At 37.9% G+C, this 22,641-nt stretch overlaps 1 protein-coding gene and 1 long non-coding RNA gene across 3 annotated transcripts in view; one reads left to right on the forward strand and one right to left on the reverse strand.

Annotated features, from left to right (window-relative positions):
* WWC1 (WW and C2 domain containing 1) overlaps positions 1–11,634 on the reverse strand; it is a 103,060-nt gene extending 91,426 nt beyond the window's left edge. The window contains exon 1 of one of the 2 annotated variants that reach the window (XM_026696336.2): positions 11,503–11,634. In XM_026696336.2, coding sequence (XP_026552121.1) covers positions 11,503–11,621 — 119 coding nt within the window. In that variant the 5' untranslated portion in view covers positions 11,622–11,634. Of the gene's footprint in view, positions 1–11,368; positions 11,439–11,502 lie in introns of those variants that run through there. The other variant, XM_087924566.1, reaches the window with a different exon arrangement.
* LOC148126962 (uncharacterized) lies at positions 11,522–14,609 on the forward strand. The gene is made up of 2 exons (XR_015741768.1): positions 11,522–12,252; positions 12,847–14,609. It is a non-coding gene; the product is annotated as an uncharacterized LOC148126962 (long non-coding RNA).
* Positions 14,610–22,641: the final 8,032 nt, after the last annotated feature.

A 22,641-nucleotide genomic window follows, 5' to 3' on the forward strand; every position in this document is an offset into this window, starting at 1 on the left:
CTGAAGGAATAGTAATACATCAGTTACAGATGCTGAGGTGGGAACATGGTCATCCTTCAAACACGAATTGCAGAAAACTGTCCAGGTGGCATCATAAATGGTGATTGTAGAAGGTTTACGGGAAGCCTGAATGGCTTCCCGTAACCCTATCAGGAAGGCTAGAGTCTCTCAGATGTTGCCACTCAAGTACCACACCATCAAGTGGAATCACTGAGGATCTGGGTGTATCAAGACCCCCTGATGAAGAGAGATCCTGTGGGCTGGAATCCTCCATGGTCGGGCTACAGACAAGTTCACCAGATCGGCAAACTAGGGTCTCCTGGGCCAAGCTTTTCAGGGGACCAGGCTTGGAGCAGACTGGCTGGCCTCAGCCTCCCCCTCCCTGGGACTAACCCCTGGATAAACCTGCATTTCCCCTGGATGGGAAGCCTGTTGCAAATGCCCTCTCATCTGCTTTTGTAATTGTCTTTCCAGAGCAGCATGTCTTCTCTTTTCAGCTCTAAGTTCAGCCTTAGAAGTTTTCTGTGGAGCTAGGGCCTTGGCCCTGATCTTAGCTGCAGCTTCTCTCTGTGCAGAATAGTCTCTTCCTCTTTCTCTTTTGGACCTGTGGTCCATGATCTATTAGACCCAAGATCTCAGCTTGGGCCCTATCTTCATCCATGTTGGAGATAGGAAGGGCACAAGAGGTGCTGGAAGCAACCCTCATATATATTAAGTTGACAGTTGGGCCAACTTAAAATGGCCACTCTCCACGTGCGTTGTGGCTGATTGCCACAAAATGGCCACTCGCACGTGTTCCGGTTCCGAAGGGGAAGGCCACAGAGGCATTTTCACTCTTTAGGCTGTTTGGAGCCCTGAATGAGGAGAAAAACCAGCACCGAACGGTCACCTCAATTCGAACAGCAGAGAGGCACCGAAATAGATCGCTGTGGCTTGTGGCTCAAGTGACAGAGAAATCACGCTGGGGAAGGCTGTGTGGGAGGAATCCAAGTGCTCTCCTTACTCGCAGCCTCCCGAAGGCAGCGCCAAGTCCTTCATGCTGCAGGAGAGTGGATCCCCACTCTCCTGGTGGCACAGTTCCAATGGATCCCCGGGAGCTGTGCAAAAAGAACAGTTTGTCCCCTTCCTTGCTGTTGCTGTAGCTTCTCTAAATATTAAATCAACCACTGCTTTCTAGATACAAGCTCAAAGAAAAGGAGCTGAATCAAAGCTGGGGAGCCAGCTAGGGGCTGGCTTTTTATATAGTGACAGTCTCAGCTCTATGACCTCACAGGGAGGAGTCTAACCCATCCTGGACTCTCAGCGCTGCGTGGATTAGAATACTTGCAATTCATCCAATTCCTCATAAATTTATAATTTCTAAGAATTACATTTTTGCTGTAACAATTGCCATAGCATCTATGCAATAGAAGAGAACAAATATACATAGGGCTAACTGAGAAACAGAAATAATTGAAGGAATACAAATACTAAAACCATTATCACTCCGATAAAGGTCTCAAGAAATACTCTGGATTTTCAAACAATAACCGTACTGAATTCCAGCAATGTATTGGTTGGGTCAGTGAGAAGTATAATACAATAATAAAATGTGGACAGACAGGTTTGCATTCTTTCGTAAAGGAAATACATGTGCATTATGTACTCTGAACGGAGGAATGTTTGTTGTACTAAACTTAAGGAATAATATGTTTCACTCCTGTGAAATGAACTAACTCAAGAAGCCTGGGATACATTATAATTCATACAATTTGGTGAATGGGCAGTTTATAGGAAGCATTCCTTTCTCCAATTTGCAGTTTTGGACAAAGTAAGCATGTTACTTAGAAACCAATTCAAAGACAGCTTTGCATTTGCCAAGTTTTTGTAGCAGGAGAGTGGGAACATTTTCCATCTTACAAAACCTATGCAAACTATAACCATTCCACTTGTATTTCAATATTCTTTGCTCATATCATTGCCCTAACCAAAAGTTAGGGACTAGAGAACATACATGAACATGATGCCTGACTCTCCGCTGTTCCAAATAATTTATATTGGTGGCTATAAGACATTTGTGAAAACAGATTAATGCTTATGTAAGATAAAATTTTCCTTTAATCCTCCCCACTGATAAATGTATCTGATTATTTTATTTATTTATTAAGTTTATATGCCACTCATTTCACGGTTTTAGAAGACTCTGAATGGCTTTTTACCTGTGCTTTATATGTATATCTTTATATCAGGTGACTTTTTAAAATGCATTGTCATTTTACAGTTATTTTCTTCCTCATACAATGCTGCAATTGATTCTTTGCATAGTGGTATACATAAATAAAAGGGATCAGCAATAAAAAAATAGAAAATAAGAGGAAATAAAAACAAGGGAAAAATTCATTAGAAAATATTGGGAAATATAGGATAAAGCAATCAAAATTAAGTTTTAAAAGGTGATTTTGTATCATTGTGTGCAAGTAATACCTGGTAAGTGTCAATACAGAAATATAAGGTGTATCATTCAAGGTTTCTTACTATTGAAGGTGCCTTGTGGGGCAGAGGATGCAGTCATTGCACTAGGTGTTATTCCCCAAATAATTTTTATTAGATATATCTAATACAGTATGTTAATCTCTTTTGTCTCTTCAAAAACTCTTCACGTCTCACCCCATCCTGTTGCATACTCTTTAAGCCTGTTTCTCATGCTCCCTGCTTGTCTTTCTGAAAAGAATTTCAGATCATGATGCCTACTTGCAGAGTGGGTTTGATACCAACTTGATTGAAAAGGAAGCTAAGCATTTTAAAATGGCTTGAAATATTTCATTATTTTAAAAATGCTCTAACTAAATTTATCTTTTGTCTTTTTTGTCTGCATTTTGCGATACTTTAAGTTAATTGTTATAAAAGTATTATAAACCAGACTGAAATTTCTGAATAAATATTGAATCAGACAAAAATAATATTTGCCAGTACATTCTACTTAATATCAAAATTAATAATTTAATGGATAATGGGACACACAAAATGACAGTAGCACAATGAGAAGCACACTTAGATACAATAAAAGAGAATATATGTAATTCAGAGTTGAACAGTGGGACCCTTGGTTCTCCCTAAGCTTGCTTGCTTACAGAGGTTTCATTAGGATTGACTCCATGATTATATACAGCAGCTACCTCTTAGTACAATGAAAGACATTGGCCTTTTTTAAACATTCAGACAAGGTAAATCAAATTCAGTTGAAAAAAAACTTTAAAGAAAAGCCTGAAAAGATCAATTATTCTATTGGTCAACATATGGTGGAAAGTGCAATTTACTCACCTTCCCCCAGCCTAAGTTTTAAGACCTAATTTCAACATTTTTTTGTGGGCACTTGTCATAGGTAAAACTATCAAGATATGTTATTATATATATATATTGTTGCATTATGTATTGTGCAACAAAATAATGCTCGCACTTGTAGAATCAAATAATGATTAGCAAATTGAAACCAAAGGGGAGCTGAATTCTGAAATCATGAATATTACATGCTGTAAGTAAGGACTGTATGTATGCATGTATGTATGTATGTATGTATGTATGTATATATGTATATGTGTGTGTGTGTGTGTGTGTGTGTGTGTGTGTGTGTGTGTGTGTGTGTATATATATATATATATATATATATATATATATATATATATATATATATATATATTCTTAAGTTTTGCGGTACTTACATGTATGGCATTCAGCTTTGTTCAGGTATTTTCCCACGTCATTGTAGTTGTGCTTTTAAAGTTGTAGCAATGTTTCGGCAGATGATGGCAGATGAGATTCTGCCGAAATGTTGCTACAACTTTAAAAGCACAACTACAATGACGTGGGAAAATACTTGAACAAAGCTGAATGCCAAACGTATACATATATACATACATACATACATACATACATGCATATTATAAACTTAAAGAATAATAATGCTATTTATATATTAAGACCCATAATCAGTTTCAAAGAGAAGCATACTTTTACTGAATCATTTTTTCCCTGTTCCAGCCATTTATTTGCAAAAAAAGTTATACATTGGGTATGAGTTTTATGTAGAGTTACCAAAATGCAGTTATATACATCACTTAAAACTAACACAAAAATTAAAAAAATCTAGCTGTTAAATGATGCTTCAGTGGTATGCAATTAAATCTGGCTAAATAAAATGAACATTTCCAAAGAAAAAGATCCATGGGGGAAAAAAGTTCACTGAGAAGCACAAACAACAAACAGAATAGTGCTGATTTGCAAATGAAAACCCTGAGTGTAAAGAAAAAATCTCAGAGATGTAGGGCATCTCTCCTCAGCTTTTGTTCCTTTTCTTGACTACTCTCATTATTCTTTTTGGCAGAATTGGAGCTTATGCAGCTGCAGACCTTCCCAATCTGTTGCCCTTTCTTGATTGGTAACGAAGCAAAGGCAGCCAACTGCACTCATGTGAATCCTTTCCTTCAGAGGCGCACTAACCAAGGATGGCAACTTCTCCAGCCTTCTGTGAAGGCCAGATTAAATTATAGCTAACGACCAACAAAACAATGTTCATCTCAGTCACTAAACAGATTCCCACATGCACTCAAGCCTATAAGATGGTTTGAAAATGCATTTGTCCATGACTCTGTGGTTCCTTCCCCAAACCCCAAAAACTTTAACCTTAGACTTTCTACTATTGACCTCAGCCCTTTCCTAAGAGGTCTGTAGGGTGCGTGCATAAGCTCACCAACGTGCTTACCATCCCTGTCCTATTGTTTCTTTTATTTTTCTTATATGTATCCATGTATTAATAACTATGTTTTTACTTATACCTATTATCTTGTAACTAATTGACAAACCAAATTAAAAAAAAATATGCAAAAACTTTTGACACTCTTGAAATGTGAAGAAAGCCATTTTTAATATGAAGATATGAAGAACACAATTCAGTTTATATTAAATCTATGCTTTGTACATTTGTTAAAGTATGGCTTTTAAATAACTAATATTCAAAATGTGATGTTGAATGCAACACTTTTACTGGATACTTCTCTCAAAATAAGTCATATTTCCCTGGTGGTAATTCCCCTTCAAGTATTATTCCTGATAATTACTCAAATTGATCTGAAGTAGAGGTTTTGGAGTTTAAGGAACCTTGTTAATAAGTGTAAATTTTGATGCATTTTCCATCCTTGTTCCCTTCCTACCCCCCAAAAAACTTGGCCAACTTTTAAGTTACCATTTTAAAAAGTAAAACATGTAAAAAAAAAACCAGACATGTTTCAGAAATCCTTACAAGTTTTAGTTATTCAACTACTGGATTCAAGGTTAGGGTTTGATTTAAATGTTTTTTCACAAATATATTCATGATATCTCAAAGGAACCTGACTGAGAAATAATATGAATACTTTTTGATGCATACCAATCATCTCCTATAAATATCTGCTAAACTAATGTTCTGTTACAAGAACTCAGGAATCTTTTCAAAATTCTTGCAGTGAAATGGCTCTAACACTGCTAGAACAATGTGTCACATATGATGTATATATTGAGCTTAGTTGGATGATATAACAGCTACAGGCTTGGTTTACTATTAAACACACCTGTGTATACCAATTGTCCCAAATTGGAAACAACACTTTGTGCCTTGCTTCAAGCTTACTATTTTTGACTGCAACTAGTCTCTAAGCAGACAAAGTTCGCACAGTTTGCTTCTCGGGGCACTCTCTGGTTACTGTACCAGAAAATAACCTGTAGTTATGGTAAACTTAAAACAAAGACAGCTACAAAACAGTGCCATGCTTGTAACTTTTCTTCCTCAAGAGTTTAGATTTACCAAAGAACTATAGCCTCTACTTTCCATCCTAATGCTCTCCAGATATTTTAAAGTACAAGCCAGAATGGTCTGAAATAATGGGAACTGGAATCCAAAACATCTGGAAAATATTAAGTTGGAGGACAGGCTGAATGCACTATGAATTTCTCATTTTTTAAAGAAAACCTGGATTTTTATTATTACAATTTGAATCTCTGCTTCCCCATTGAAAGGGTACTGTAGGAAGTATCACATAGATTTGGAAATATTTCTGAAACAGATGAGTATTTTGAAACTTAACTAGAAAAATTATTTCAGTAGTTAATAGCCAAAAAACGAAATCCTGATATCTTAACTTGGTGAAAATGGTATATCATTCCATCTACACAGAACACACTTTTGCCAGGTTCAGTGCTTAAAGAAAGCCAGAAGATCTTTTACGCACACACATAGCTGCTGATACAGTTCTATAGAGGAATTATTGAGTCTGTCATCTGCACCTCTGTAACTGTCTGGTTTGGTTCTGCAAACTCAACAAGACAGACACAGACTTCAGAGAGTAATTAAGACTGCAGAAAAAACAATTACTAACAACCTGCCTTCAATCAAGGACCTCTATACTGCATGAGTCAAAAAGAGGGCAATGAAAATATTTGCAGACCCCTCACACTCTGGACATAAACTGCTTCAACTCCTACCCTCAAAACAACATTATAGACAACTGCACACCAGAACAGCCAGACACAAGAACAATTTTTTTCCCCAAACGCCATCACTCTGCTAAACAAATAATTTCCTCAACACTGTCAAACTATTTACTAAGTCTGCATTACTATTAATAATTCTCCCATCCTTCCTTTCACCCATCTCCTCCCACTTGTGACTGTATGACTGTAACCTTGTTGCTTGTATTCTAATGATTTATATTGGCTGTTTCCTAGTATGAATTGATTGCTTATTGTACCCTATGACTATTATTAAGTGTTGTGCCTTATGATTCTTGCTCTTGATGAATGTATATTTTCTTTTATGTACACTGAGAGTATTTGCACCAAGACAAATTCTTTGTGTGTCCAATCACACTTGACCAATAAAGAATTCTATTCTATTCTATTTTAGTTGCTCATATGTGTCAGTTATGGAGTGACATTCTGATCCTGGAAGCAATATGACCCTTGGACAATGGAAGTAGCCTTGGAATGCAATGTAGTTATGGCCTGGTGCCACAGTTTGTGTATTTCTAATCTATGGCTTAATTAACTCAAAAAAGTTTTAAGTGTTTCATATTCAAGAATAACCATATGAATCTAAAACAGGAAAATTCTATGTTGCAAGCTAGACAATTACTTGATCTGATGTTACGGAACTATGCCCATACAGAATAGAATCATAAAAAAGCAGCAAGTTATTGTTTTTACACAAAGTCTACTTACTTGTATTTTAAACACATTTAGCATTTGGGTATTATGATGTTATCATAATATGTGATGCGATATATGTGATGACTTCATAACCCCCAAATCATACAGAGAAAGTATTTTTAGCAATCTGGACTTCTTTCTGCACCCTAATATTTCTCATTTTTCTCCCAAAAGCTCTAAAGGAAACAAATTTTAGCAAAAGCATAGCTCTCTGTTCACAACACCGACCCCTGTGTTAAATATATAGTACACTTAATATATCAGACAATGATTTGACTCTATTATACTTGTGAAATTAATGCACTGTATCTCTGTAAGCACAGAAATGTAGTGCTTAGATCAGAGGACTCTAGTTAAACCCTTCAATGTACTCACTTAATGACTTTGGTCAACTATGTTTTCTCAAATCTACCTTCTTCATTAGATTATGTGATATTTAGTGATATTTTCTTAACAATGCTGATTGAAGATGTTTTTAGAATTTAATATATCCTTCTAATATGAAATTATTAGTCCTCACAAAATGTGGACAGCATAGCATTAATTTTAAAGTAAACACGACTATGTCTGAACCAATGTATTTTAGTTCATTGTCTAAAACTGCAATACAGTAAAGGGAGAATCACATAAAATAGTTGGTACACATTTTAATTTTATCCCAGATATTTTCTGGAATTACTGTAACCTACATTTCTAATACTTCATCTGTAAAACACACACAAAGCAACATCCCTTCTCTCTAATAACTTTTTGTTTTCAGCACATTAATAATAATACTGTTAGCTGAGAAACATGGGGCAACAAAATTACCTACACTCTGATCTTATCATCTAGGAGTGTCAATTGTCAATCTCTGGGTCTGGTTGAAATATGTTTTGCAATCCAAGAATACATTCAGATTTTTATTCATTATTGAAAAGAATTACCAGAAAAGGGAAGTGAGGGGATACGATATTGAAAGCCAAAAATTATCATGAAGGATGCTACAAAATATAGTAAAGTAATAAATGTACTATATCAAAATCAGAGATGTCACAAACTTTCAGTAACCTCAAGATTTCTGGCTTGACCAGGAATTTGCAACACTATAAAACTAACACAATACATTAGATAGTATTATTAAATAGGACATTTAGAGTTTAATACTTTAAAAAACATTCTTCAATTACAACAGGGGTCTTCAAACTTGATAGCTTTAAGACTTGTGGACTTCAACTCCTAGAATTCCTCCTCCAGTCATGTTAGCTCAGGAATTCTGGGAGTCCACAAGTCTTAAACTTGCCAAGTTTGAAGACCCTTGAATTACAGTCATATTGATATTATGCTATACCTTGGGTGCCTTGATTTTAGTCTGGTAACAACAGAAGTTTGAACAGGAAGTAGTTTTACTAGTAGATCATTTTTCATTACAAATAACTGTTACCTGGTTGTTTAACACAAGCAACATCGGTGAGGCTGTTCTAAAGAACCCTTTTTTATTTGAATACACATGTTAACTCAGTAAATGGCACAGGAAATATTAGCAATTAATATTAGCCCTGAGGCACCATTTTGCACTTTGTTCAGCTTGCGGGATTTCCATATTCTAGCAAAGAAGCCATGAAAATTAGAAGTTTTCCCATTATTGTTTATACAGCCTTTACGTAAGGTGTGAAAAATTATTAAAACCTTGCTCTCAATTTATTCAAAATCAAGATGTGGTAAATTATACCAGAGAAAAAATAATATTCATTCTGACTATTTTATCATATTTTTGATGGGAAAGAAAGCAATGAGTGTTGCATAAATTCTTAATCTACACTTGAGCATCAATATATATTCAATATACACATACATTCTTCTATATTTGAACATCAACATTTCTATTAATTCAAAAGTTGAATTTAATTCAACTTAATTCAAAATCAAATGCCAATATTTTAGCTAAAGATGCTTCTTTGTTAGATAAAGTCTAACACAAAAGCATCTTATTATTTTGAATAAAATATTTCCATACCAAACTTGAGCTTAATGAAAAATGTATTAAGATTAAAAATATAGTTGGTATCTTTTTAAGAAGACAGCAAAGAAGCTAAAGAATACTCAGGGATTAATGAAGCAACAATTTTGCCTACACTGAAAGTATATCATTAATAAGACAAGAGGGGCAAATACGAACCCCACTCACCCTTAGCAAGAAGCACAGAAAAAGAAGTGCTGTATAATGAAAGTTTACATCTTTTAAATTGCATAGCAAGCAGTGAAGTTCAAGGTAGTTTAAATACTTCTACAGATATAATACTTCTCTGGTTTTAACAACAGTGTCTAAAGAACAACAATTCATTGTAGTTATTTTAGTTAAATACCAAATGTATTTAAGATGTACAAATGTAAATGTAGCTATTTAAAAAACAGCTTTTTCAAAAAATAAACTGAGTTGCCTCAAGTGTAACTGGGGAGTCAAACAAGTTTTATGCACCTGTTTAATTCCTAAGACACACCTTTAGTTCAGCAGGTGCAATTCTGTGTTCTGACAAGTCTGAAAAATGGAGGAGGAAGCTAGTCCTGACTAGCACCATTCCAGTTAGCCTTTGATTTGCATAAGTATCTGGGAGCCAATTCAAATTTCAGGATTCACCGTATGAAATGAAAAAAGGAGTCAATGATTTTAAGGATACTGCCTGAACCAATATATTACTGAAGCAGGGTTCCAGGAAATATGATAGATTATATAATGGATCACTTGAATGTCATACTTTTGCTGAATTCTAAGCATGTGGTGTCATCATAAGGGGAAAAAAATACACGCAAGGAAGTTGACAGTGGAATCCATTCACAGATCTCCCTAGACCCTGAGCAAATACTGTTCTATAAAGTGGGATTAGAATACTGGATTTATATTGAACTTTTGCACTCCAAAACACTCCCCCCACACCCACCTTAGGTATTTCCCACCAGACCAAAAACATAATGAATCATTAAAAAAGTAACAAAAGCAGTGTGGCAAGCTGATGGAAGCTTCCATGTTCAAATTACACAGGCTTTCCACCTGAACTTTGACATGATGCCCTTTGTCTGTGTAAGCATTCCACCAATGCCACTGAAATGTATCAGCCATGTGGGTCAGCATATTTAAGATATCTGCATGGTTTCAGGAAGCAGGTAGATGCTGGCAATGTATAGTTCAAATCTCTGTTTAGACATGAAACTGCTAAAGGGAATGGAATGAACATTCTGTCTCTACCCTGCTTCTTGGAATTGAAAAATGTAGGGAAAGGGATGAGGAAAGCCTGAAGTGCAAAGGGCATTTAAACATAATTAGTGAAAAAATTAAAGACTCCCTCCAACTTGGGTTTAGAATGACAGTGATGGATCATATGCAGGATACACATAAATTAAAATACACACCAATAAGACCACAAATGAAAGATCTGATCCTTGTCCTAAATACCCTTGAATAGGATGGAGTCTCTGGAAGTTTCCCAGTTATAAATGATCTGGCTTTTGGCTTTTTGAATAATGTCCATGTTACACAGGCCTTTCCTTGTCCAGTTGATCTATTTACTTTACTGAAGCCAAGAACAAAGCATCTGAATAAGTTCAGAAGTTGCTTTCTTTTACCAATATTGTTAGGTATGTTTCTACTCAAAACAGCTTTTTGCACAGAGCCATCCCAGATGCAGGTGTCCCTGACTTACAAAAGTTCATTTAGTGACCATTCAAAGTTCCAACAGCACTGAAAAAAGTGACTTATAACTGTTTTTCTTACTTACAACTGTTACAGCATCTCCATGATCAACATTCAGACACTTGGCAGCTGGTTCATTCTTAAGACCACTGCTGTGTCCCAAGGTCCTGTGATCAGCCTGTTGCAACCTTTTGACAATGGGGAAGCCAGATTCACTTAACAACCAGGTTACTAACATCACTGGCAATGATTCACTTAACAACTGTGGCAAAAGAGGTCGTAAAATGGGGCAAAACTCACTTAAGAGATCTCATTTAACAACAGAAATTTTGGGCTCAATTGTGACCATAAGTCTAAAGCTATCTGTACTATTACTGGCTCCAATTTTCAGACATCTTTCTCAAGCAGTCCTGACTTGCCAGGAGGGAAAAAAAGAGATCGAACTAGCGGACAAATACACACACGCGTTCCCACATGCAGACATACTTTCCGCGGCCAAGTTCTTTCCGTCTTATCCCCACTCGTGCACAGCCTGCTCCAGGCACCTGTCGCCCTTAGAGCGGCAGGCTCCACCCCGGGGCCGCCTGGCTCGGCCTCCTCCGGGTCCCGTCCTTCCTCACCTGTCCCGCGGGTCGACCCAGCTGGTGGTTTTGGTGGCGTGGTCAATGTAGTAGACTTTGCCGTCGTAGTCGCGAGCTTCCTCCCAGCCTTCGGGCAAAGGCAGCTCCTGCCGGGGCATCGTTCCCGGCAGCAGGAGCAAGCACCGGAGAGACGGACCGAGGCCGGAGGCGGAGGCGACGGCCACCCCATGCAAAGAGAGTTCAGCAACCCCCCGCCCAGCCCAGCAGCTGGCACGGCGGGCTGGGACGAGGGGTCGCAGCGAGCAGGAAAACGGGAGCGAAGCAGCCGACCGGGCGGGCACCTCGCATCCTCAGCCGGCGCGAGGAGGAAGGAGCGGCGCGTGCAAGGGAGAGAAGAGCTTTTTCGAACGTTGCAGGCAACACGCGACAGCCCAGGTTGGCCGCCGTCCGTCCCTCCGCCTCCTTCAATAAGCGACCCGGCGGCTTTTTTTTTCTTTTCTTCCCCGCTTCTCTCTTCAGAGGGAGACCACCCGCTCCCACCGAGAAGGGCCGGGTCGGGGTTGTTGCTGCCGCGGGTCCCTAGAGAGGTCAAGCCTACGTCTTTTTCCCGGGCTTTTGCTTCCAGGGAAAGTAGGGCCGCCAGCTAGCCAAGGCTCCGGTGCCGAGCGCTCCTCGCCAGAGAGTCTTGCAGAACCGCTCCGCCCGCGGCTGTTGCTCCTCCTCTCTTCACCGTTGTCTCCTAGGTTGCTTCCTTCAATCCTCCCCCGTGCCGGTGCTACTGTAATACAGGTAATAGTAGAGCCGCCGCAACTTTTTTTTTCTTAAAAAAAAAAAAAATCTAGCGGCGGCTATTACCATAAACACGACCGTGCCTGTGACAAGCGCCTCCTCCTGTTTGAGGCGGGGAGGGGGAAGGGAACGAATCGGGTTAAGTAAGAGAAGCGAACCTGATAGTGGGCGGTGGGTGGATTCCCACGTGCGGTTAACTCGTTAGCAAGTGGGAGGGTCGGGTAGTTGGTCAGAGGTGATTCGTAGGAGACACTCGTCCATCGAAACCAGGTTCAGGTGCAGGTAATCAAGACGGCTTGGGATCGTCAAGCCCTGGGAGAGAAGGGGCACGGAGGCTGGAGATAAAATTTGAGTAGAAGATGCAATGCGGGGCTCCCCTTACTGAAGACAGCTTGTCAACGATTTGTATTAAGCAAAGGCGACCGTGTGACTGGTGCCAAACCGAATTGGTAGAACCAAGGTTGAGACTTCAAAATCGGCAGAATGAAAACCTTACAGGAAAGCTCCCCCCGCCCGCAAATAAGAGGGTTTTTTTTCCCTCCCCAATTCTACAAAAATAGCAGTTCCTTAACTCTTCTTTCTTATCTACTTAAGGAACAATATGTGGAGAAAGAAAATGGTGACTGTAGATCTTGAAAAAACTTGGAAGGAAAGGAGAAAAGAAAAACGTTTGTGTTACCTGGTAAACATGGAGTGTATATCTCTAAGCCACTTGGAACCTTCATTTCCATCATATAGAGCAGTGGTCCCCAACCTTTTTTGAGCCAGGGACCAGTTTCACGATTATTTATTCATCCACGGACCGGTACCTGAGTAACGCGAGACTCCACTGCCATCAGGACGGCTCTTCATTTGAAGCCGCCGCCCCCCTTCGACGAAACTAAGGCGCAAGCACCCAAATGCCGCTTTCCAACTGAAAACCCAGAAGCACTTTCCAACCGAAAGCTGGAAGCAACCAAAAACCCGGAAGCGCCGTCGAAACAAGATGGCGGCGCCCAAGCTTTGCGGCCCGGTAAAAAATGATCCACGGACCAGTACCAGTCCAGGGACCGGTAGTTGGGGACCCCTGATATAGAGGGCAATCTGTGGGTATCTTGACCCCAGAAAGGACTGTGGCCTGTGTAAATGAGGGGAAAAAAACCACCCACTAGCTGATGGGGACTTCATGGAGGGATCCATGTCATTTTAATAATGTAAAGATGGCTTGCCATCACCTTTCTCCAAGATGTTTTTTAACTTCCTAGAAACTAAACTTGGTGGTCTTCCATCAAAGTGCTTAACCTTATCCAACCCTACTAAACTTCTGGAAATCAGCTGAATAAGTTAGGTGCTGCCATCTAGCTATATTTAAATTCAATACACAGCCAAATTGGCACCAAGTGGCAACTTGTTTCAAATTGGAAAAAAAAAAGAGCTGATAATCATTTAAGAGCAGGAAGACTAAAGTTGGCAAGTCAATGGTTTGATATATGTTAATATAGTATTTATATGATGATACCATTTTAAATCACCATTTTACACGTGCTTTCTTAGAAATCAGTGGGGTTTATTTCTGAGAAAACATGTACCAGATTCTATTAGGTAACATGTAACCAAAAAATTAGAAGTAGACATCACATAATTCTAAAATGATAAAGTCTGAACATAGAAAATAATAACTTGAAAGACAAGTCAAGACAGACTATATTTTGACTCTTATATGCCATGAGAACCAAATGTTGTTCTCCAAACATTGCTGAAATACATCCTTGTAATATTCCTTTCTCTTGGTCACATTGACTAGAGCTGCTGAGATTAATATATTTATGGTGAATCCTGTACCACACACAGAGGCTTTCCTGTCTGCAACAAGTGATCAATGAATTTATCCAAATATAATGACATTCATTAATCCAACCACAATGAGAAAGTACAGTAGCTGCCTGTTTTTTTGCTACTGCTCTGTTCTGTGTGCGGCAAACACTTAAAAAAGGACAAACAGACTTTTCTGCCATGTGCTGACTGGCTGGATGCTTTGGGGCCAAATATCCCGAGCATCTTAGTCAAGAAAGATGGGATCTTGAAATGGTCATTGTGGTGGTGGTGCTGGGAAAATTTTTAACAGGCCTTGCGGGACCATAGAAGCTGGCAATAGTGGCTGGCTTTTCCCAATGATCTTTCTTTTGTGTTGCTTTTTTGTCATCATCTGGACTTTTGGCATCTAATTCTGGACATCCCCACATAATGCACAACCTATCCATAGAAGTTGTGAAGGAAGACTAGTTGAGTTGCAGCAAAGAGAATTACAACTTGAAAGTCTCATTAGCAAACAGGGACACATTTTTTTATACATTTTAAAAATAAAAACTTGCTGTGAACTTTGACTTTTAATTTAAATGAACAGATCCATATTGTCTATACAAGCAAATATGACAACCAAGTTATGATCATGATTTAATCCAAATGATGTTCCTGTGGCAAGCATTCAGCAACGTCGTAATGGCAGAGCCCTTGATCACTGCAGAGAAAGAATGGATATTGAAGGAAAAGATAATATTCCTTTTCTGACGGAAAATATATACCACCAACTGAACATAACAGACCCTTTCCAAAAAAAGAGCAGCTGTTATATGACTTGCCAGAGATAGAAAAGTCTCTGTGAATTCATACATAAGATATAACCTTATATATTGCTTTGGGTTTTTTTCAGTTCTTCAGAACATTTACAACATTTACATTTAAGATCTTCAGAACATTTCAGAACATTTACAATGTGGAGGCGCACTGAAACAAAAAAAAACTGAGCATGCTTTAAGACAGCTTTCACATTGTCTAAGATCAGCTATGAATGATAAAGAGCAAATACAAAAAGAACTTCAAAAATAAGATACTGCAGCACATACTCAAGATACCATGGCAACTGCACAATTCCAGCACCAATCATAATAGTGCATCAAAATATCCCTCCCACATATGTGGAAGGAGAAGGCCAAGGAAGACCATTAAATGTGGTTAAAATGAGGAATGGCATTTTCCCTATAGTCACAATGGTTGTTATATCATTATTGAGCTGATGCAACATGCTAAGCAATGATATCAATAGAGACAGCCTTCTAGCTGATATTAATTAATAGGAACTGAAACATTGCCTCTCTGTCCAGTCATACAGGATGGGCAGAAACTAAAGATATAGTCTCTCAAACAACCTGGCCCTACATCATGAAGGACTTTATAAATTGTAACCAAAACCTTGCATATGCATGTTTCAGCATCTTTGCTGCCGCATTTTGGATCACCTGTAGCTTCCAAGTAGTCTCAAGACTGATGTTAAGTGGAACATGCTGCATACAGCAATAGTCCATAGCAATCATAGCTAAATCCCATGCAATAGGCAAAATCAGGAAGGAGAATTGTGTAGATCAGTGCTTGGGTTCATCTTCAATCTAAAGTCTCTTTAGATTGTGTCCCCCTGATTTAAAGCTATGAATGGTTATTTCAGCGAACAAAGGTTTTTTTTAGAAGTGATATCCAAATTTCTGTTCTGTAATTATTTCTATATATTAGTTGATTTTCATAATAGTTGATTTCTTTTAATATTCAAAAATAAGCTTAAAGAATGCTCTATTAAAATTGAAAGCTATTTCAACTTCCTGCTATAATTTTAATACTAATGTTAGACTCCTAAAAACTCATTCTTAAAGGATTTCTGGAATAAATCCCATAAATAAATTCATGATGGCTACTGGGCTGGTCCTTCCCTGCCTCTGTTGGTGAATTTCATGATGTCCTCGAATCAGAAGATGTAGGGGTGGCCTAATAATCTTCAAATCAAAACAACTTTTTCTTCTGTGTTTTCCTTCTTGCTTTCCCAGTTGACACATCAGTTGGTGCTCTAGTACACAGACTTCATATGCATATTACTGGATCCCCAGATCAGCAAGATCAAAGCCAATCTAACTTCACAGGTACTGATGTTCCAAAAAGCAGGTGCCTCTTGGATCCTGTAACATAGCCATGCTAAACCTGATGGGACATGTAGATATGATTGGGATGCAGTCCCTCAAATAATTATTAGTTAACATGTCCCAAAAATGGGAGAGGGATCTGTTTTGTACACCTGTTTTGGCACTGGGCTAGAAACGCCCTAGCTTATCACCTGTAAAGGAGATAAGGGGAAAGTTGCACTTTCAGATTACAAAGATTCTGTTAGCGTATGGCTGACATCAGTCTTGCAAGTCTCATGCTCTCTTCCAAAGAAGAATTTTAGAGGGCCTCTGCTTTCTTCTGAGCTCTTGGCAGCAGCGTTGTGCAACACCAGCAACAAATAGATGCACGGATGACCAATTTACAGAATGCCATGATAAAACTAATGCAACAGCAGGGACAGAATTTTCCTCAACCTGCATCAGCACAAGAAATTGCGATTCCATCAATGCTTCTGTATTCCCATGCGATCTTGCTGGAGAAGTTACGGAGAATCCATTCTGAGCATTCTTCTCTGCCTATTATGCAGTTGTGGACTATACACTATTATTTGAGTATTGTCCAGACAGCATCCCCCTTCCTCATTTCTCAAGGTCTTTCTCATATGCCATATGCCAGTATGTCTGTACATAGCCTAGGATGGCAAAATGACACTCCCCAAAAAACTTTGTTGAGAAATCTATTGACATTTACAGGCAGTGTCCTGGAGTCAACGCTGACTTTAAGGGAAAAAAAAAATCCCCAAGTCTTCCCCAAATTACAGTTTTTCCGTTCACTGTATGGGACACATACACACATTTGCTGATCTGCTTCTGTCCATGAAATGTCTTTCAGATATTCCAATTCTACATTCTAAAAGAAATTATGAAAGCAACGGAATTAGGTTTGTATTGCACTGACCTCAAGGATTCTTTAGTGTTTGTGTTTGGGTTGAGTATCTGACTTCATACATCATTCAACAATAACCCATGGTAACCCATAGATTATGGTTTAACCACATTATAGTTAGCCTACTATAACAAATGAAACAATCAGTATCTGTACCCAGTACTGAACTGAATCAGGAAGGATAACAGGCCTTTGTCCATATTTGGGGAGCTGTTACAGAAGTAATTGCAAATATATTCTAAAAATTTTCAAAACTTTGAAATCTTAAAAGGACTATATAGCACTGTGTAATTTAATCCAGTGTCCTTGTTGATTTTAAGAATGTAGCATACACAGCTAGCTAAGTTTCCTCATACTAAAGCATGCCTGTCACAAGTTCTACTGGAGTTAGCGAGCCTGAACTGAGTATAATGTGTTTGTCTCCTTAGAAACTGTATAATTTTTGAAAAGTCCTGCTGATAAGAATGTGTAACACTTTGTTTGCTGTTCATTTGTTCAACGGAATGAAAGGATTCTCAGCATATTTCCATTACAATTCCTGTTTTGGCTGCCTCTCTGAGACTTCTAGCTTTTTCTACTTTTGAATGGTATGCTCTAGGGTTTATTACAGAATACAAGGCAGAGTATTTTACATTCTAACAGCAATTAAGTTCTTTTTGCATATTAAATGATAGAACGTGTCAGCAAACAGAGCACAAGGGAGCAAATTAAAGCAGCCTATATAGGCAGATTTCAGCAATGCATTGGGGAGAATGGAACAGGAAAAAGAGATAGAAAAGACAATCATTTGTGAGAAAAAAAGGATTCCACAAAACAAAGTGCTTATTTCTGTTTGTGAAATACAGAAGGATCTACCATGTGTGTTGTACTCTGGCGTACCTTTGTTCTTGTAAAGAGGAGATGAGGTTTTAATCCATAACCCTAAACTGAACTACTTAAGATATTTAGCTTGGCTCTCCCTTGAATGAATGTTCCTCTGCAAAATGAGAAATATTTTTTCCCAGAAAGACTTTTTTGCACATATCTCAGCTGCAGAACTCCAAATGGTTGCTAGAGTGCAGCAAAGTACATCTGTACTGTTTATGTGGCTTTTTTATTTTTTATTGCTGTGGTACTATTTATGTTTTAATTGTAAGACAAGCAGAGACATAAATGTGAGATGGCAGCTACATAAGTTCATTTTTTTTATTTCATTCAATCATGTCTGATTTTCAGAGACTGCCTAGATAAGTCCTTGCAATTTTCTTGGCAAGGTTTTTCAGATATGGTTTGCCCTCCTTTCTAGGGCTGAGAGTCAATCCCAAGGTCAACCAGCTGGCTTTATGCCCAAAGAAGCACTAGAATTTACTAGTTTCCTGGTTTTTATCCCAATGTTCATATAAGCTTTACCACTCTATGGTGAATATAATATAATACTCTGTGGACGTATGAAATCTTTAGAATTCGTATCTTTCTTATCCTCTTTTAGCCTTTAATGAAAGTGGTAATGGAGAGTTCTGGTTGAATATGTATTTCCTATTTCCTATACCTGTTTACATGAAGAGCAAAACACTTCAAGAAATCACTAGTTATGTTCATGATGTGCATAATAGTAATAATAATGGGCAGTTTATGGCTTAACTTGTGTTGCTGATTGGCAGTTCTTTCAATCCTTTCCCTCATTTGTCCTGGCTTGTTTATTTGTAAGTCATTTAGCAGATCCTAGATTTGGCTGATTCTCTTTTTGGCTGGATGGTTAAAATCAAACTTCAGACTTAAACACATATCACCTTTTTCTGAAACAACCTGCATCTGTTTCATTATGAACAAGAGACCAACATGAGTCTGCAGAATAATAATGTCTCTAAATTGTGCTAATTATTTTCCTCATTTTTTCTATTCTTCTGCATGCTTGATTGCCCTTTTTCATTTCCATCTAGTTTAAAGTAGGGCCACAAATTAGCAAGATTCACGCAACATAGCAAACTAAAATGTACTTGGCTAGTGTATACGTAGATAAACAGGTAGTATAAAACCAGGGCATTAGGCTTATTTGGTTAACCAAACTTTGATTTTCTGTGGGTTACCATTTATGTCAGCAGAAAGGAATGCATGTTGTCTTCTAACTTTGGCAACACTTGTTTCTACCCCTGCTGTGTCTTTCCATATTTTGTACTGTTTAGCAGCAAACAAATTAGAGGGGTATAATATAGCGTTTGTCATAGAGGAACCCAATCAAAATACACCCCCCTCTTTTAAAAAAGTTGCTTACTGATAAATATTGCATACCTACTAATTACTGTGCAAATACAACCTTGTAAGTGTACTCTCCGTCTGGAATGTGTGTCAGCAGGCACCTGCTCCGAGGGCATGAGTCATGTGGAATTTAAGTGTACAGGGCTGGGCTGGTGATTAAAAGTAACTCAGTAGTCTGTTCTACATCATATTTGTAATCTTGCGCACTTTGTACACCTGCAGTAGATGCCTGTCACTTTAAAATTAGGTCTGTCACAGAAGAAATTCCTCACTATCGCAATCTTATATACTAGGTAGAAGTCTGTTGTTTGCTAAGCTGAGACTTTTTAACTTTGGTTTGTTGAAAAGGTCATGGTGGCTTGTTTTAAATGGAACACTGTGCCAAAATGGGTAGGCTTGCACATCACAATAAGCCTAAAGTAAACAAACTATCTTATGGTGGAATGTTACATGGGAAACAGCATCTGAGATCATGTTTAGTATGTAATCTTAAAAATCCATCAATAAATTATGGATTCAAACATCAGCATCTAAGCAGCTATATTCCTCAAGTTTAGTGAAACAGACACATTTCCAAAATGTGCTTCTTTGAACTGCCTAAAATATACTAAGGACTAGTACTCTCTGATGTATTGTGACATAGCAGTTAAAGTTTCAAAATCCCAGGGATCTCACATTCAGTAGTGCACTTGTAATGCAGCACTCTTTCTCTCTAGCTTACGCACACTCGTGTGATGCTACTGCACTTCTTCTCAACCTGCACACACCTGCATAATGCTGCAGCATCCCTTCCCCACCCACATGCACTCAATACAGAATACCCCTCTCTGTTTGTACTCAATCCCTCTTCAGATTCTTTGCAAGCTGCCTAGGGCTTGCAACTTCCATCCTGCTTCTCTGGAGGAAGTTGCAAGTCATAGTCATATGAGATCCTCGCTTAACAACCCACAATACTAGCTTAATGATGGAAACTGGGACTGCTGGGATTGCTGTTGCTAAGGAATGCAATCTTTGACATTGCACACTTTATGACCACATGCTTAGTGACAGAAACTCTGGTCCCAATTGCTGTCATAATTCAAGGACTATCTGTAGTAAATGAATGGTCTTCTATACTTACCCCTGCTTATATTGTAATTGATCAAATATATGCAGCAGTGGTTTAATATGGAAAAGGACAATGAGGTAATCTCATTCTAGCATTCATATCTAGAGACAAATTTATCTGTTTTATCGTTTTTATTAGCAGTGTGGTTTAATGTTTAACAGATAGGATTATGCCTAGAGAAATGTAGGTTCAAGTGCACCCTTGGCTATAAAAGTACCTGGGTAACTTTGGATTTTGAGTTGGACTCTCAATCCAATCTGCATTGTGCAGGATTCTTGTGGGAAAAATGGAGTAATGTATATTCTGGATGTGTTGCCTCGAGTTCCTGGAAGAAAGTAGGAAATAAACCCAACAATAAGCATCTTCTATTTTTCACTTTGTGACCCCTTGTTTTGTCTTCCCTACCTGGATAACAGAGAAAGAGACTGTAGTTGTACAAAATTTTGCAATGTTACACATTCATCAAAAAACGACTGCAAATGTCAAGTGCTTTGTTTCAGCTAGACAGTAAATGACTCTTAAGTGGAGGAAAATTGTCCTAGCCTACTCCCAGATTCATTTCAATTAAATTGGGGTTTGTGGAAATCACTCCAAGTTTTTCATAATATGAAGAGCACCATTATTGTTCTATAAAGCTGCAATTTTAAAGGTGCGGAAGCAATGAAAAACAAAATGGTATATGTAATACAAAATAACCAGTTTCAAAAGAGCACAGTTTTAATTTCAGTCTTCATGCCGAATTATATTTCATTTGTAATTGAAGATAGAAAAAGTACACATGATGAAATGTAGTTATCAAACACAGAGAAGCCCTATCTTCTTTTGTGTGATGCAAAAGGACCATCATTATTTACATTCCTGAAGTTGCCATAAAAATACTCTGGCATAATTTCTATTAGCCTAATGGCTAAGCAATAATCTGGTTCAGAAATAAGGTTTCTGAATAATTGTCTTTTTGAAGCTTTAGTGAGGGAGAAGTTAAGGAATTTATTCTGTACTGATCAGTTATATTGTCTTATGTAGGGTGAAGCTGGAGCAAAAGGAAAAAGGAAGTTTTGATTTATGGGTTTTATCATTTCTCAGATCTGTGGTAGATAGCCTTTCAGAGAACGAGGAATTACAGGGACATAAGGATCTGTCAAAATTGTCTGTGAAAGTTTCTTGGTGCATTGTGTTTTTGGCAGAGGCATTGATAGTACACAAAAAAATCAAGTTTCTCTTGAGTCAAGGTCAACTCCTGCTGATTATATGGATAGTCCATGTTATTTTCTTGGCACTGAATGTGAAGGTGATTTGCAGCTGTTTTGTTCCTGTAGTCTATCCTATATCTCTGGTTTCCTACTCTGATACTAATCAGACATTCCTCCTGCTTAGTTTTTTTTTAGAGCTCAGTCAAGATAAGTTAAGATTGGCTATATAACACTGATAGAAACAAAGTGAAATAAGGAGTCTTGATATTTTTAAAATTCCTTTTTTTAAAAAATGGAACATTACTGATTAGATGGATTTCTAACGGATGGAACTGAATACTGAGGATATTCATATGATGCTGTTGAATGACTAAAACAATTTGATGAATTGAAGCCAAAGCTGTGCAAGTGCCCCAAATTAGAGTGTCAAATAAAATAATAAATGGTTGTCTGAATGGATTTCTTTTAATTTCTCTAAACCATAGATCAAACTGGCCATACTTTGTCCAATTTCAGATATAATAGCAAAGTAGGTACTTGCAGGGTAGAAGCAAAACTTTCTAATCTGAACACTATATTATTGGATCAAAGACCATATGACAAAGTCCATGAATCTGATACTTATTGGCATCTTATAGTATGTAATTTTATTGTCTTTTTTCCTTTTTAAAATATGGCATTTTTATTGAAATGCCATATTAAAGCTTCTTCAACCACTCTGAATTGAGGGGAAAAAAACATGATTACAGCTGAAAGAAATATTTTGGGACTGTTTGAGGGGAGATGTTGACCCTTAGTGTGTACACAACAATTGCCTTGGTAATTTAAATGTGTGTGTGTGTGTGAGTATGGTTCATATTCCAGTTAGGCCTTTATATGCTCACAGATGAATATAGAGTGTTTTCAATAATCTCCCCTTCCAAGTTAGTTCTAAGATGATCATTATTAAGGTAATTATGGGTGGCCATATACATTTGAATAATAAATACAATTATTCTGATAATT

The sequence above is a fragment of the Pseudonaja textilis genome, chromosome 2 (assembly GCF_049901715.1).
Source record: "Pseudonaja textilis isolate UNSWEBS1 chromosome 2, rPseTex1.2, whole genome shotgun sequence".
Classification (NCBI taxonomy): domain Eukaryota; kingdom Metazoa; phylum Chordata; class Lepidosauria; order Squamata; family Elapidae; genus Pseudonaja; species Pseudonaja textilis.